Source organism: Coregonus lavaretus, assembly GCF_964263955.1.
Source record: "Coregonus lavaretus genome assembly, chromosome: 9".
Lineage (NCBI taxonomy): Eukaryota > Metazoa > Chordata > Actinopteri > Salmoniformes > Salmonidae > Coregonus > Coregonus lavaretus.
In genome coordinates, this window is record NC_139996.1 from 46,096,075 (window position 1) to 46,113,851 (window position 17,777).

At 41.3% G+C, this 17,777-nt stretch overlaps 1 protein-coding gene across 1 annotated transcript in view; it reads left to right on the forward strand.

Moving 5' to 3' along the window:
- Positions 1-14,102, forward strand: part of LOC311134579 (plasma membrane calcium-transporting ATPase 1-like) — a 41,381-nt gene extending 27,279 nt beyond the window's left edge. Inside the window, exons 8-22 of the mRNA XM_084168308.1 lie at positions 667-693; positions 3,252-3,398; positions 3,530-3,744; positions 3,863-4,105; positions 4,404-4,645; positions 4,754-4,991; positions 5,225-5,404; positions 5,496-5,583; positions 5,687-5,793; positions 5,931-6,122; positions 6,309-6,522; positions 12,219-12,430; positions 12,531-12,638; positions 12,765-12,953; positions 13,106-14,102. Coding sequence (XP_084024434.1) covers positions 667-693; positions 3,252-3,398; positions 3,530-3,744; positions 3,863-4,105; positions 4,404-4,645; positions 4,754-4,991; positions 5,225-5,404; positions 5,496-5,583; positions 5,687-5,793; positions 5,931-6,122; positions 6,309-6,522; positions 12,219-12,430; positions 12,531-12,638; positions 12,765-12,953; positions 13,106-13,477 — 2,774 coding nt within the window. The 3' untranslated portion in view covers positions 13,478-14,102. The remainder of the gene's footprint in view (positions 1-666; positions 694-3,251; positions 3,399-3,529; positions 3,745-3,862; positions 4,106-4,403; positions 4,646-4,753; positions 4,992-5,224; positions 5,405-5,495; positions 5,584-5,686; positions 5,794-5,930; positions 6,123-6,308; positions 6,523-12,218; positions 12,431-12,530; positions 12,639-12,764; positions 12,954-13,105) is intronic.
- The last annotated feature ends 3,675 nt before the right edge of the window (positions 14,103-17,777 follow it).

The window sequence follows — 17,777 nt, forward strand, 5'->3', positions numbered from 1 at the left end:
CTGTATTAACTGAAGGGGTCAAAGAATAATTCATGAAAGCAGTAAAATTAAGATGATGCTTTTGGGTCAACCATCTTGAATTATAAGATGTGTCTGCCAATGGTGTGAGAGAGATATGCACATTCAACATTTTCACTCAGATGCTGGGCCAATGATAAATACTACAAATAGAGGAAGTTCCCACATTACACCACAATACACAGACAGAGTATCTGTAGCTGAATCGTGGTGCAGGTTAATTACAGCATGTGAGAACGCTACAGAAGATGCTGACTTAGACACAGTTGGTTAACATCTCAGTTGGTTAACTGGCTGCAGTTGGGTCAGTTGGACTATGGACGTTACCTCTCCTGCTACAGCAAGAATAAAAAACTTTACTGCCTGTGAATTAACCAACCTGGTGTATAGCTGCTAAGTGTGTTAGGGGAGTGTTTTGTTTACGTTTGTAGTCCGAGTATCATTGATCAGGGGATTCTCAGAGTGAGTGAGTACTGTATTAGGGAGTTAAGACAGAAATGCATGTCAGAGCATTCACACCTCTTAGTTTCCAATGCAATGTCTAAGGGCTAATCGTAATGGGAACATATTAAAACTAAAAGTGTGAGAAGCTCTTTGCTGATGTGTAAATGGCCAAATGATTAACTGCAGTCATTTATTTTTCCACAGATAAAAAAGATGAGAAAAACAAAAAAGGTACGTTTGTCAATGAGTACGTTTACATGCACAGTAATAATTTGATATTAAACTGATTATGGCAGTAGGCAGATTATGCAATAGTCATGCAAACACTTTACTCTGCTTATCTTAAATCGGCCAAAGTTCAAAATCGCAGTAAGTATACGCCGATTAAAACACCTGGTTTTCTGAGTTATCTTTCGAATTATTATGACATGTAAACAGCTTAATTGGCGTTCCAGCTGTGTATTTGATCTGAGCATGTGCTAGCACCAGCCGAGCGAGCCTCTCTCTTTAGTGCCAAGCTCTTTAGTGCTTGTAACGCCAAGGTAGTGGGTTCGATCCCCGGGACCACCCATACACAAAAAAAATTATGCACGCATGACTGTAAGTCGCTTTGGATAAAAGCGTCTGCTAAATGGCATATTATATTATATTATATATATTATTATATTTATATATATTATATTTATATTATATTATAGTGCGAGTGAAGTGAGTTTGGAACAACTGAATGTATGCGTCTTAGAAGTAGTTTTCACATACAGACTTTATATGTACAAACTCAGAATCAAATGCATTTATCAGAGTGCGATCAGGTAACCTGATTTCAGATGTGTCCATGTAAACAGGTTTATTAGGGAAATCGTTATTTTTGCATGTAAAACGTTGTAATATAACTATTAATCTGACTATCCACAATAATCACATTATTGTGTGCATGTAACCATACTCATTGTGTTTTATATCTATATTGAGACTGCTAGTTTAGTTTGTGTGCACTCCATGACCATCTTGTGTTTATATTGGGTACTTACTAGTTTAGTTTGTGTGTGTTTACAGTATATAGAATCTGTATGGTCGGAGGGGTATACTGCAAAGCAAACTAGATCTACTCAGGGTTTTCTAAAGCTAGCCAGCTTCAGTTAGCTTCCCATTCCAGCTCAGGCTTCATCCATACTACGACGGTGTACATTGTTTGTCTGTCTGACACTAACGCTAGCAGGCTTGTACAGATGTAGGATCTTAATTTGAGTCTGTTTACTACAGCAGGAAAATAAACCTGCAGCAACAGGAAATGTAAATTATTATGTGGATTATAATTCATGGAAATGTTTCTATGGGTTGATCAGTTTTTCATTTGGGCAAATCAAGTCTGAAATTTCAAAGTGAAAATGAAAAAACTTCAGATGCCTTTTTAAACCTCTTACACTCCAAGTTTGCATTTCCTACTGTGCAGGAAAATTCTCAGCAACAAAAAATAGTGATCAAATTAAGATCCTACATCTGTAACTGCGCATGCATGTCGCACGTGGCTAGTCGAACAAAGTACTCGTCATTGATTCAATGCTGAAACATCAATCCATGGGCGGGTCAGTGCCATATTTTCATTTGTTCCCGATATCAAAATGAAAGAAAAGTTATCTTGCAAATTCAGCAGGCTATCTCTCATGTGAAATAGACATTTAGAAGTACCATCTTTATTTTATTACTTATTGTTAATGCCATCTTGGGTGAGCTTTGGTGTGCTTATCAATTATTGAACTCCGAGTTGACCAAAGTTACAGCGCCTTCAGAAAGTATTCATACCACTTCACTTATTCCACAATTTGAAGTGTTGCAGCCTGAATTCAAAATGTATTAAATATATTTTTTTGCTCACCCATCTACACACAATACCCCATAATGACAAAGTGAAAACATGTTTAGACATTTTTGCAAAATGTGGAAAAAGTCAAGGGGTGTGAATACTTTCTGAAGGCACTGTACCTCACTAACTCCTCAAACTACATTTGTAGTATATGGCTCAGGTTGTTGCCATAGAAATGTACCTTGCTTAAAGGTGAGCCACTTTCGTGGTATCGGTTATCCCAAGTTGAACTCAGAGTAGACCAAAGTTACCTCGCTAACACTTCAAACTAAATTCATAGTATAGGGCTCCGGTTTGTGCATGAGGCCATATGGTCATGTGTTCCTGTGGTCCGAGCAGCAGGTGCTCTTGACTCCGTTCATGGTGATTAGGACCAAAGAGATTACAGTTCTTAAGCTCAGCAGCTGCTTTTTCCCCCTGCCTTTCTTCCCTAACAACCTTGTGTACTGTTTTTGGATCAGCACACTTACATACACACGTACAGACACACATGCTCACTCACACATTTTCCTGGATAAACAATGTCCCTTTAATTCACATACAAATGTTTTGAGTATTTAGGGTTCTAGTGCGTGTGTGTTTGTACTATTACAGAACGTGGGCATGTTTTGGGATGATGGTGGATGGATTGGCTTGTAGAGAATCTCAGCCAAGAAAGAGCAATAATCCCCAGACTAGGATTAAGGACTGTGAGCTAAACAACATAGTGTCATGCGGTGTATCACATAGAATAGCACCCCCTATCTGTTTCCATGCGGTATCAACAACCCGTGCCTTCTAACTATGAACCCTAACACCAATGTACAATTTTTTTCGACTACTTTTCCCATTTTACTATTTTTTAATTGAATGCATCTTTCAATTCTTATTAAAATGTCTCTATTTAAACGTAACGTCTTTGGACCCATCCTCTCCTCTCCCTCAGGTAAGTCTCAGGATGGTGCAGGTGTGGAGATGCAGCCCCTCAACAGTGACGATGGAGGAGAGGAGAAGAAGAAAGCTCACCCAAAGAAGGAGAAGTCGGTGCTCCAGGGGAAGTTGACCAAATTAGCAGTGCAGATCGGCAAAGCAGGTAAGACCATCACAAGGGAATTCGGAATTTTGAAAGTATGTTTGATTTCCGCAGCAGCTTGTCACAGTTTGTCATTATTGCAAATATTTTATTATTTCATTGTGTACACTACTATCCATTCCTCTGTCCAGGCCTGTTCATGTCAGGGTTGACTGTCATCATCCTGATAACTCTATTTATGGTGGACACCTTCTGGATCCAGGGCCTACCATGGATCGCGGACTGCACGCCCATCTACATTCAGTTCTGCGTCAAGTTCTTCATCATTGGTGTTACTGTGCTTGTGGTGGCCGTACCCGAAGGTCTCCCCCTGGCCGTCACCATCTCACTCGCATATTCTGTTAAAGTAGGTATCACTACTTTGTCACTACTATGTTACTATAGTATATATATATATATTACAGACAGGAGCAATTAAGAAAGGCATTGCCAGATCACAAATAATAGCCTCCTATCTTCCTCAGAAAATGATGAAAGACAACAATCTGGTGAGGCACCTGGATGCCTGTGAAACCATGGGCAACGCCACAGCCATCTGCTCTGACAAAACGGGGACATTGACCATGAACAGGATGACCGTGGTCCAGGCTTATCTGGGAGACAGGCACTACAGGAAGGTTCCTGAGTCTGACCTCATCCCAGGCAAAGTCTTGGACCTGCTCATTATGGGCATTGGAGTCAACTGTGCTTACACATCCAATATCATGGTAGGTGAACATACTTCACTTGAGACTCCGAGTTGAGGTTTTCAACTCTGCCAAACAGAACACAAAGAGATCTGTAATACAGCTCTTTTCATGGCAATCATTCATTGACATCTGAGCAAAAACGTTGAGTGCCAGGTCAGGGATTTCAAGCCAGGGCCAAATCCTCTTGAAATCTGAGTACTCAGACTTTCATTTAAATCATGCATTGATATAATGGGAAATATTTGCACAAAGTATCAGTTATTTTAGTTGATTTGAAGTTTGGAACTGACCTTAACGTGTAAATGGTTTGTCTCAGTCTCCTGAGAAGGAGGGTGGGCTGCCGCGCCAGTTGGGCAACAAGACCGAATGTGCCTTGCTGGGCTTTATCTTGGATCTGAGACGTGACTATATGACCATCCGCAACGAGATCCCAGAGGAGAAGCTCTTCAAGGTCTACACCTTCAACTCAGTCAGGAAGTCCATGAGCACAGTGCTGAAGAACGCAGACGGGAGCTACCGCATGTTCAGCAAAGGAGCCTCCGAGATCCTCCTGAAGAAGTAGGCTGGCACTTTCAGTTTCTTCCTTTCCTGCAAATTAACTAAATGAACTTCCCCAGTATTATTTGTCAGAAACCTGATATAGATTCCCTCTTTATCTCATCGCAGGTGTTGTAAGATCATGACAGCGAGTGGGGAGGCTAAGGTCTTCAAGCCCAGGGATAAAGACGATGTGGTGAAGAATGTGATCGAGCCCATGGCCTCCGAGGGCCTGAGAACCATATGCCTGGCCTACAGGGACTTCCCCCCGATCGACGGCGAGCCTAACTGGGAAAACGAAACTGACATCCTCACCGGCCTCACCTGTTTGTGTGTGGTGGGCATCGAGGACCCTGTTCGGCCAGAGGTAAAAGGGCAAGCGGGATATGCCCAATCAAAGTCCTTGTTGTAAAGGTCCAATTAATTCAAGGAGGTAGATGTTTGTGGTAGTATAACCCTCAACAATGTACTTGTATAATCCCCCTGAAGGGGAGAGCAGGTCTTTGTGAGTGTATCTTGGGGTGTTGGATTATAAGCAAAACTACATTTCCATAATCTGAAAAAGAAAATGGACAATAAAGTATTTTTCTTCCACCCTAGGTTCCTGACGCCATTAAGAGGTGTCAGCGCGCTGGCATCACGGTGCGCATGGTCACAGGGGACAACATCAACACTGCTCGCGCCATTGCCAGTAAGTGTGGCATAGTGCACCCCGGAGATGACTTCCTCTGTATAGACGGCAAAGAGTTCAACAAACGGATAAGAAACGAACTGGGAGAGGTAATAGTCCTCTATTTCTCTCACAAAATGAATCTGTTTCTGTAAAAAAAAAAAGGATGATAGAGTAACCCAAGAAACAATCTACTTCCAGATTGAGCAAGAACGCATTGATAAGATTTGGCCCAAACTCCGTGTGCTTGCAAGATCCTCACCCACTGACAAACATACTTTAGTAAAAGGTATGTTTGGGGGGTATTTTTTCATTTATCACTACAGATACATTTTTAGGTCTTACATATTATTATTATTATCTAAAGAGATGATGCTTGCCTCTGTTCACAGGTATAATGGATAGCACTGTACTAGAACCAAGACAAGTTGTTGCTGTAACAGGAGATGGTACTAATGACGGCCCTGCCTTGAAGAAAGCTGATGTTGGATTTGCCATGGTATGGTATTTCTATACTTCAAGATCTGGCACATGTTATATCCCATCAATATTTCATGAGTATATTGTCTTTCTGATTTGACCAGACTGGTACTTTTGGTGCTGTGACTAATGTGCTTTGACATGCTGTGCCCACAGGGCATTGCGGGCACGGACGTAGCCAAAGAGGCCTCAGACATCATCCTGACAGACGACAACTTCAGCAGCATCGTCAAGGCGGTGATGTGGGGGCGGAACGTCTACGATAGCATCTCTAAGTTTCTCCAGTTCCAGCTGACGGTCAACGTGGTGGCTGTCATCGTGGCCTTCACCGGAGCCTGCATCACACAGGTGAGACACTGTATTTCTGTCATGTCCATCCTTCCCATCTTGTCTTTCTGCTTGAAAAGGTGAGGCATAGGTCAACTAGGGAGCGGCTGACATTACTATAGGGAGTTTTTATTACCTGCTCTACAAGTTACAACTGTCTTTAAAAAGTGGGGAGCTATACATAACTCAAACTACATCTCCCCCCAGGACTCTCCTCTCAAAGCTGTCCAGATGCTGTGGGTGAACCTGATCATGGACACCTTTGCCTCTCTGGCCCTGGCCACTGAGCCTCCCACCGAGTCTCTGCTGCTGAGGAAACCATATGGCCGCAACAAGCCCCTCATCTCCCGAACCATGATGAAGAACATCCTGGGGCATGCTGTCTACCAGCTCACTGTCATCTTCACCCTGCTCTTCGCCGGTGAGTAGGGTTGCAAAGGCAGGATATATTACAGGAAACTTTCAAAGTTTACCAGTAAACGACCATAATTTTGGTAGATTTTAAGGATTTTATGTAATCACAAGACATCTAGTGGCCCTTTTGGGTAATTCAGATTAACACAGGTGTCTGGAATTATCTATGGCCCTATGTGTGGACTAATTTAAAATAAATTAAAACATTATCCTAAGAATAAATAGTGAATAACATTGGTGTTTAAAATGACTGTTTCAGCATGAAATAAATAAATACATGTTTTACACACTTTTATTTTACTATATCATTATGTATTTGTTGTAAATGTTTTGGCGGCAAACTGGTGGCAGTTGTGAAAAAAGTTGGAAGAATTGCTGAGTTAATTTCAAATAATAATGTTATTTATAATAAAGGTTACATGAAGAAAATCGGACCTCTGAAATGAAAATGGATGGCCCTCCCTTCAGCAAAATATAAACTCAGCAAAAAAAGAAACGTCCTCTCACTGTCAACTGCGTTTATTTTCAGCAAACTTAACATGTGTAAATATTTGTATGAACATAACAAGATTCAACAACTGAGACATAAACTGAACAAGTTCCACAGACATGTGACTAACATACATGGAATAATGTGTCCCTGAACAAAGGGGGGGGGTCAAAATCAAAAGTAACAGTCAGTATCTGGTGTGGCCACCAGCTGCATTAAGTACTGCAGTGCATCTCCTCTTCATGGACTGCACCAGATTTGCCAATTCTTGCTGTGAGATGTTACCCCACTTTTCCACCAAGGCACCTGCAAATTCCCTGACATTTCTGGGGGGAATGGCCCTAGCCCTCACCCTCAGATCCAACAGGTCCCAGACGTGCTCAATGGGATTGAGATCCAGGCTCTTTGCTGGCCATGGCAGAACACTGACATTCCTGTCTTGCAGGAAATCACGCACAGAACGAGCAGTATGGCTAGTGGCATTGTCATGCTGGAGGGTCATGTCAAGATGAGCCTGCAGGAAGGGTACCACATGAGGGAGGAGATCCTGGTTCGAATCCAGGCTCTGTCGGAGCCGGCCGCGACCAGGAGACCCATGGGGTGGCGTACAATTGGCCAAGCGTCGTCCAGGGTAGGGGAGGGAATGGCCGGCAGGGATGTAGCTCAGTTGGTAGAGCGTGGCGTTTGCAACGCCAGGGTTGTGGGTTCGATTCCCACGGGGGGCCAGTATGAAAAAAATAGTAGAAAGTCAGTAGAAAGGCCTCTTTAGTGTCCAAAGTTTTCATAACTGTGACCTTAATTGCCTACCGTCTGTAAACTGTTAGTGTATTAACGACCGTTCCACAGGTCCATGTTCATTAATTGTTTATGGTTCATTGAACAAGCATGGGAAACTGTGTTTAAACCCTTTACAATGAAGATCTGTGAAGTTATTTGGATTTTTACGAATTATCTTTGAAAGACAGGGTCCTGAAAAGGGGACGTTTAGTTTTTTGCTGAGTGTATTTGACCTAAACCCTCTTGGGGAAAAAAAACAAGTGACCCTCCCCTATACCCAAAATAATAATTAAAACAAAGTGAATAGCAGAGAACATGTCTACTGTTTACCCTCACTTCTTGGACAGACCAGAGCCTTAGATATGCAGTTTTAGAAACTGTTCTTCATCCTGTAAGCATTTATTCGCAATGCATTCCTAGCGCACAGGGCTGCGGGCCAGAAGGTTGTGGGTTCGCAGACCACCGTGGACAAGAGTAGGGGTGGAAAAATTGTCTTTATAGTAAAAGCATTGCATGAATCTAGCATTGTATTTACATGTCCGAGAAAAAATAGCCTTTTCTAAACATTTCATGCAATTCTATGTCATTTTACATATTAGCAGAATCATTTTTAATATGACAGAAATTACTGAAATTACAGGCTAAGAATAGACAGAGAGATAGGCCTATGTGTTCATCTTATCATATTTCTCCAATGCCAAATCAGTGTGTCTTGTTTGCAACGAAACTGTCCCATTTAGGCCTACCTTTCCACCCCAGACAGAGTAGGCCTACCGACACAGAAAATGTTAAGCTTTAACTGCTGGCTACTCTTCTTCTGTGGCTCAACCCAACGAGAGAAGGTCACAAGTGTTTCCCTAAAATCTGTCTGGGTTTAAACATCTTATATTGTACAAAAAGTGAATAGCTTTACCAATTGATAGTGACAGAATTAGATTACTTCCCAAGCAAAGTATATTTTATATTATATTATTTGCGAGAACAAAAAAAACATATGGGGGATTGGAAGTGATGTAGACAATTACATTGATGGAAGTTACAATCTATCTGCAATATTAAAGCTGATCTACCCCCCCCAAAAAAATATATATATATATAAAAGAAAAAAAGTATATTTTTTGTCTCTTCTGCTATAAACGGTTGTAGCTCAGCCTCTGAATGTCAAAGAAACAATGATATTCACATATGCATTGGAGTCAAGTCTTTCCCGGGTATTTTACAGCTTGTTTCTAGCATAAAGCATAGTGGACCAAAGCACTGTTATAGATCACTTTACAGTGGGGAAAAAAAGTATTCAGTCAGCCACCAATTGTGCAAGTTATCCCACTTAAAAAGATAAGAGAGGCCTGTAATTTTCATCATAGGTACACGTCAACTATGACAGACAAAATGAGATAAAAAAATCCAGAAAATCACATTGTAGGATTTTTTATGAATTTATTTGCAAATTATGGTGGAAAATAAGTATTTGGTCAATAACAAAAGTTTCTCAATACTTTGTTATATACCCTTTGTTGGCAATGACACAGGTCAAACGTTTTCTGTGAGTCTTCACAAGGTTTTCACACACTGTTGCTGGTATTTTGGCCCATTCCTCCATGCAGATCTCCTCTAGAGCAGTGATGTTTTGGGGCTGTCGCTGGGCAATACGGACTTTCAACTCCCTCCAAAGATTTTCTATGGGGTTGAGATCTGGAGACTGGCTAGGCCACTCCAGGACCTTGAAATGCTTCTTAGGAAGCCACTCCTTCGTTGCCCGGGCGGTGTGTTTGGGATCATTGTCATGCTGAAAGACCCAGCCACGTTTCATCTTCAATGCCCTTGCTGATGGAAGGAGGTTTTCACTCAAAATCTCACGATACATGGCCCCATTCATTCTTTCCTTTAAACGGATCAGTCGTCCTGGTCCCTTTGCAGAAAAACTGCCCCAAAGCATGATGTTTCCACCCCCATGCTTCACAGTAGGTATGGTGTTCTTTGCATGCAACTCAGCATTCTTTGTCCTCCAAACACGACGAGTTGAGTTTTTACCAAAAAGTTCTATTTTGGTTTCATCTGACCATATGACATTCTCCCAATCCTCTTCTGGATCCAAATGCACTCTAGCAAACTTCAGATGGGCCTGGACATGTACTGGCTTAAGCAGGGGGACACGTCTGGCACTGCAGGATTTGAGTCCCTGGCGGCGTAGTGTGTTAATGATGGTAGGCTTTGTTACTTTGGTCCCAGCTCTCTGCAGGTCATTCAGTAGGTCCCCCCGTGTGGTTCTGGGATTTTTGCTCACCGTTCTTGTGACCATTTTGACCCCACGGGGTGAGATCTTGCGTGGAGCCCCAGATCGAGGGAGATTATCAGTGGTCTTGTATGTCTTCCATTTCATAATAATTGCTCCCACAGTTGATTTCTTCAAACCAAGCTGCTTACCTATTGCAGATTCAGTCTTCCCAGCCTGGTGCAGGTCTACAATTTTGTTTCTGGTGTCCTTTGACAGCTCTTTGGTCTTGGCCATAGTGGAGTTTGGAGTGTGACTGTTTGAGGTTGTGGACAGGTGTCTTTTATACTGATAACAAGTTCAAACAGGTGCCATTAATACAGGTAACGAGTGGGGGATAGAGGAGCCTCTTAATGAAGAAGTTACAGGTCTGTGAGAGCCAGAAATCTTGCTTGTTTATAGGTGACCAAATACTTATTTTCCACCATAATTTGCAAATAAATTCATTAAACATCCTACAATGTGATTTTCTGGAGAAAACAAATCTCAATTTGTCTGTCATAGTTGACGTGTACCTATGATGAAAATGACAGGCCTCTCTCATCTTTTTAAGTGGGAGAACTTGCACAATTGGTGGCTGACTAAATACTTTTTTCCCCACTGTATATAATCAGAGTTCTTTTATTTTCTTCAAAATCTTAAGCTAACAAAGGGTAGGCCTGTGCTTTTTGCCATTTTCTTTAATAAAAGGTAGGCCATTGGCAAACCCTCTCATACCCCCTCAATTTGTGTCCTGGTTTTAACTTAACAGCCCTTCACTGACACGGAGGTAGGCTATTTAAAGAGTAGATGGTGGGTGGAGGAATTGGCTGACAAATCTATGGCTATAGCAGCCTATAGCCTAATTTCATCTGTCAAACAGGTAGGCCTACCTGTTATTTCTTAAACAGGAAGAAATAGGGTCCAACACAAAGCCCTCTTGTTGTTAGTAAAGTCTAATAAAATTGGTTGAAATGAATTATGCCTACTGGAATTTGCCTTCTTTCAGCACCATGATCTTTCCATTTTCGATTGATTGTGCCACGGCTGCTGCTTCAAGTTTCAGCACCACAATGTAAGTTACTCGAATCTGGCTTATTGTGAGGCAAGAAACATTTAGTTTTTAATAAAATCAATCATAGTAGTAGCAAGCTATCAAAGTTGACCTCCGGTCCTCCTTGTCATCTTCGTGCTCTCCTCCTCAAACTGAACAGAACATAGGCTATAGCAGGGCTCTCCAAGCCTTTTCCAGGAGAACTACCATCCTGTAGGTTTTCACTCCAACCGTAATCAAGCGCTCCTGATTCTAATAATTAGCTGGTTGATAAACTGAATTAGGTTAGTTACAGCTGGGGTTGGAGCGAAAACCTAAAGAAGTGTTGCTCTCCAAGAACAGGGTTAGAAAGCCCTGGGCTATAGGCTAGTGATAATGTATTTTTTGGACTAATAAATAAATCAAATATTCAGAAGAAGCCTTTGACTCTCCTCATGAACTGCCACTTTAGGCCTACACAGCACAGCCATTGGTTAGGCAGCACACAAAAACGTTTTTGATCAGCAAGAGCAGAGCAGGCTGGGGCTCAGGGTTGTAACATCCATTACAGTGTGTAATGCAGCCTATTGATATTGCGCACCCAGCGGAGAATCAGAGATAAGGGGCAGCATCGGGACACAGCGATAAACAACTAAAACACTGAGAAATATCTACATTTCATTTATTACAAATTACATGACCCTACCCTGGACTAGATAAAAACAAATACTAAATCCTCCCCTTGATTGAAATTCAAAAAGCATGACCCGCCCCCATTTTCCTCCAAGTAACCTTCCTGTAAATTTCGATCCATCCCTTAGATATAAAACATTTACACTATATATTAATCAAAAAATGTAAAAAGTTATTCAAGTATAAATTACCATAGATTTCCATAGATTGCCAAAGATTCCAGTAACTTAGGTAAATTACCAGTAGCTTTGCAACCCTACCGGTGAGTACCGCCTGAGTTCAAATGAGTCGTGCCAATTGAAAATTGACATGAAATTCATGGTTTTGTATTATTCTTGAATCTAACTTTGTTCTTAATGAAGTTATGAAAGCAAATGTATTGATGTAATGTATGACGTGAGCCGTATTGCTTGTCTCCAGTGGGCCTTGTTATAATGTACCTATATGTTGCCACCACAGGGGAGCAGATTTTCGACATTGACAGTGGGAGGTATGCGCCGCTCCATGCCCCTCCCTCGGAACATTACACCATTGTTTTCAACACCTTCGTCATGATGCAGCTCTTCAACGAAATCAACGCCCGCAAGATCCACGGCGAGCGTAATGTCTTTGATGGCATCTTCAAAAACATGATCTTCTGCTCCATTGTGTTCGGAACGTTCGTCATCCAGGTGAGAAGCCTTCAGATCCATACAGGATATTCACACAGGAGAGTTCATATCGTATAGAAAGTAACATTGCTCTCCAATCACCCTGTGTTTTGTTGTCCAGATTGTGATCGTTCAGTTTGGAGGGAAACCTTTCAGCTGTGTGGGCCTCAGCATCGACCAGTGGCTCTGGTGCGTGTTCTTGGGCTTTGGATGTCTTCTATGGGGCCAGGTGAGATTCTCACAGGTTTCTAATGTGTTTCAAAGTCCCTATGATCTACTTGGCTGTTATGAAGTTGTCACAAATGTTTTGTCACAAATGAGTTCAACATTTGAGTTCCTGTCTGTTCATTTCTAGGTGGTCACCACTGTCCCCACCAGCCGGCTGAAGTTCCTGAAGTCTGCAGGTCATGGCACGCAGCAGGAGGAGATCCCTGAGGAGGAGCTGGAGGAGATGGAGGACCTGGATGAAATCGACCACGGTGAGATGGAGATGAGAAGGGGGCAGGTGCTCTGGTGCAGAGGCCTAGGCAGGATCCAGACTCAGGTTTGTATGGTCAACTCATAATTACATCTCAGCTCACAATCATTCCTCAGCTTTACACCAAACCAAGGATACAAACTCAGGATTGTGCTTTAACTTTTGATGGGGACTCAATACTAAAATTCTGACTGTGTCTTCATCCCCAAACCATCCAGATCCGCGTAGTGAATGCCTTCCAAGACACTATGTCCCCCTACGAGGGCCTGGAGACCCCTGAGTCCCGCAACTCGATCCACAACTTCATGAACACCCCGGAGTTCCGGATAGAAGACTCACAGCCGCAGATCCCGCTCATCGACGACACAGAGGGGGAGGACGATGCTCCCACCAAGCGCAATACTGTGCAGACCCTGCCCCCACCCTCCACGCTGGCCACCCTTCCGTCCACGCCCAACCAGAACAATAATGCTGTGAACAGGATCATCCCCTTCCACAAGGAGAGCCCAAAGACTGGCGGGATCCCCCAGAGTGCTGCGCTACCGCAGTGCCCTGGGAGCCCGCTGAACAGCCTGGAGACCTCCCTCTGAGCTGGGCCCTAGTACCAGTAATGTAACCTCAGCCCACTTAACAATACCAAGATGTGGGGAGAGAGGGCTTCTGGAAGCCTCATGGCTTCTGTTTTTACTTATTATATGTTTGGTTCCTAAACATTTTTAGGGTCTTGTATTGAGGAGAGGTGCACATTTTGCATGAAAGAATTATAGACAGTGTTTTTGCTGTACATCAGCAATACTTCTAAAGAATTAATGCATTGGCTATTTATATTTTTATGATTTCATTCATGTTGTGAAAGCAACCCTGTTTACACGTTTGTGAAACTTTGATTGTCCGTGAAAAACCTACCTTATAACATGTACAAAGTGGGGCTGTATACTGTGAAATGAAAAAAAAATAAAACTGTATTTGAGATATTGCTAACTTTTAGAAGAAAAGTAAGGTTTCTATTGAAACTGAACTAATTTGCCTGCAGGTTCTATTTGGTATGTTTTTTTCTAGGTACATATAAATATCTATCGAAATAAGAAGACTTGTGTAGAAACTTGCATAAGAAAGAGGGTTTAATGTCTATAAGAAGACATTGGGATAACTGGAAAATGTCCTCATATCCATGTTCACACTTCCACACTGTAAATATTAAAGACATTCTCCGGTACTTTGGCGAATAAGAAAGTGTTTTTTAAACCTCCAGCTTTGGGCTGGATGTGTCAATGTGCAGTACATACATGCATAAACTATGAGCATAATTACTGTCTTACCTCAATTGTGGTCCTCTGTAGCTCAGCTGGTAGAGCACGGCGCTTGTAACGCCAAGGTAGTGGGTTCGATCCCCGGGACCACCCATACACAAAAGTGTATGCACGCATGACTGTAAGTCGCTTTGGATAAAAGCGTCTGCTAAATGGCATATTATTATTATTATTATTAATTAGCCAAGAAATCTCTAGTTTGAAAGCCATTGTTTTCTTGAAGCTTTGCAGTGCATTTTTCCCTACATTGCCCCCCACGTGGGTCAGCCCCCTAGCAATTCTAGCTATTGAGCTTTAGCTCTTCGCATTTGAGTGACAGCTAGTAAGAGGCCTGTCCAGTGTTATCCAATGAAGTTGCACGGCGGGCCTAATGGCTCAGTGGACACAGCAGAGAGAGAGAGAGAGAGAGAGAGAGAGAGCGCAATGACATGGTGCACATTTCTGGACCATGTAAGCAATCTTCTGGGACCACTTTTGGCTTGTGAGTGCTACTTTCAGAACTACTGGCTAAAGAGTATACAAAAGTACCGGAGAATCTCTGTAACTTTGTTCCCAAATCATTCCAAAACTACATTTCATGATAACTGGAAAGTGGTGGAGCTCCTATTTGTGTCCCTAGTGCTTTCAATCTAGACCACTGATCATAGGCACTGACCACTGATCCATTGAAAGGCTCATTATGAATCAGGGATAAGATACATACATTACAGAAAAAGAGAGGAGAAACCAGTTACTGTTTCAGATTTTTCTGTGGAGAAAATTGTGTAAAGCCAGTAGATTGTTGGTTTTAAGTCATTTTTAGGATTTAGAAATCCAGAGAACGTTGTCTGATAAAACATAACCTAATTCAAATAATGCTTTTGAAGAACTGGGTGGTATTTCACAAAATAGGATAGCTAACTGAAATAACTTGATTAATTGATACTCATTTCATTTTGATCTCTCTCGTGACCTGGGAGAATTTTATATTTTATAGCTGACTAACATATTGATACTGCTTTGTGAAATACCCTCCAGGAAACAGAAAATACTCAAGACACAGGAGACTTTGGACTCTCAGCACAGAGTACTTTATTGCACTAAACCTCCTTTAGGGAGACTTACATTTTGTAAAATATAGCCTAGCTTTGTGTCTTCTTAGAGAGAACTAAGTAGCTTTCATCCGTCACAAAAGTCAAGGTATCATCAGCTGGGAAAGGATTCAAAACATTTTCCTACAGTCAAAATACCCTCACACTGTCATTGGAAATAGCCTACATGTTTACCAAGTGTATTGCTTTTGTTTGACAGGATCGTAGGGTCCTGTGTCATTGGGTGCTATTAAAAAAAAACACAAAAACCTAAAAACCTGGAATGCTAGAACATAAAAAGTGGTCCTGGGCTGTGGAGAACTGTATTTCAAAAAATGTTTTGTTACATTACAGTCTACAATTGTTCACATTACAGGACCAATGTTATTTTTCTGGAATACAGTTCAGGGTCTCAGTTAATTTGACGACATATTTATTTTGGATTTCTTCACTGTGTTGCAATTACAAACTGCATCTAAAGATAGGCATAAATCCAAAGAAAGTACTTTAGGTGTTTAAAATGGGAGAATGATTCCATAGGTCACTTTTGTGTTTCTCTATAGTTTCATTCCACAATTGGGAATTAATGTTTATTTATCTCTTTATGGATTATACATTTTTATATATCAATATTTGGTAATAAAGTACTTAATGTCTGTTTATTTTGAGCAGTGTAAATGGTTTTTGTGGTCAATATTCATTTTTGAAACTTGAGTAATGTGTATGGTTTTTGAAAATAAAAGATGAATATTTAGCTTACCTAAAAATGGTTTTGAATCTGTCCTCTATTTTTATATATATTTTCTCAACAGTCAGTCATTGTTGCAACATACGCAATTAATTGAAAAATGCTATTGAATTTGGCCATCAGTGCCCTAAGAAATGTAGGTGCAGCAAGACATGTCTCTGAAAAAAGCCACACTATATGTAGACCTATTGGTATGCCAGCATTACAATAGCCTATTTTTGAAATACCCATGTTCATACCTGAGTAAAAGTCCCAAAATAGTTTTTTTTTATGTAGCCTAAATAAAAGTGAATTCTGAAAATCCAAATCCCTTATAATACAATGCAATCTTTATTGGTCCATATAGACATACATTGTTTTTGGTGTCACAGTACCACACGACAGGCTGGAGCAGCACGGTCAGAGCAGCGCCCCTGGAGCATCTTAAGTGTTAAGTGCCTTGCTCATTGGCAAATCGACAGTTACTGGCACAGGAGGTTGGTGACACCTTAATTGGGGAGGACGGGATTGTGGTAATGGCTGGAGCGGAATTGGTGGAATGGTATCAAATACAGTGCATTTTGTTACGTTACACTCTTATTCTAAAAAGGACAAAATTGTCTTGTTTCCTCATCAATCCACACACAATACCCCATAATGGGCAAAAAAATTTGAAATGTTAGTAGAAATAAAAAAATGGAAATATCACATTTACATAAGTATTCAGACCCTTTACTCAGTACTTTGTTGAAGCACTTTTGGCAGTGATTAGAGCCTCAAGTCTTCTTGGGTATGACGTTACAAGCTTGGCACACCTGTATTTGGGGAGTTTCTCCAATTCTTCTCCCCCGATTGCTCAGTTTGGCCAGCTCTAGGAAGAGTATTGGTGGTTCCAAACTTCTTCCATTTAAGAATGATGGAAGCCACTGTGTTCTTGGGGACCTTCAATGATGCAGACATTTTTTGGTACCCTTCCCCAGATCTGTGCCTCTACACAATCCTGTCTCGGAGCTCTACGGACAATTCCTTCGACCTCATGGCTTGGTTTTTGCTCTGACATGTAATGTCAACTGTGGGACCTTATATAGACAGGTGTGTGCCTTTCCAAATCATGTCCAATCAATTGAATTTACCACAGGTGGACTCCAAGTTGTAGAAACATCTCAAGGATGATCAATGGAAACAGGATGCACCTGAGCTCAATTTCGAGTCTCATAGCAAAGGGTCAGAATACTTATGTAAATAAGGTATTTCTGTTTTTATTTTTAATACATTTGCAAAAATGTCTAAAAACCTGTTTTCGCTTTGTCGCTATGGGGTATTGTGTGTATATTGCTGAGGATTTTTATTTATTTAATCCATTTTAGAATTAAGGCTGTAACGTAAGAAAATGTGGAAAAGTCAAGGGGTCTGAATACTATCCGAAGGCACTGTAGGTTCTAATATGGGTTTTTTTCTGGATTGGCTTCCCCTGTGATTTTACGCATCGCTACTGCTGAAATGACAGCAAACTATGTGCATTTTCGTTTGTTTTACCTTCGTTGTTATTGTCAATTCTTTGGATATACACATTATTATAATGATCCTGATAAATTAATTTGCCTGGATCAGAGAAGCTGTCTGTCTCGTCACATTCATATACATGGCACAGTGGAGATGACAAACAAAACAACTGCACCATGTTGCATATGTCTGATTGGCACACAGTGAGGCTTATATTAACCCCTGCTGTACCAAACCAACTGCTTTAGCAAGGCTTGTAGCATGGGGAAGTAATTTTCCA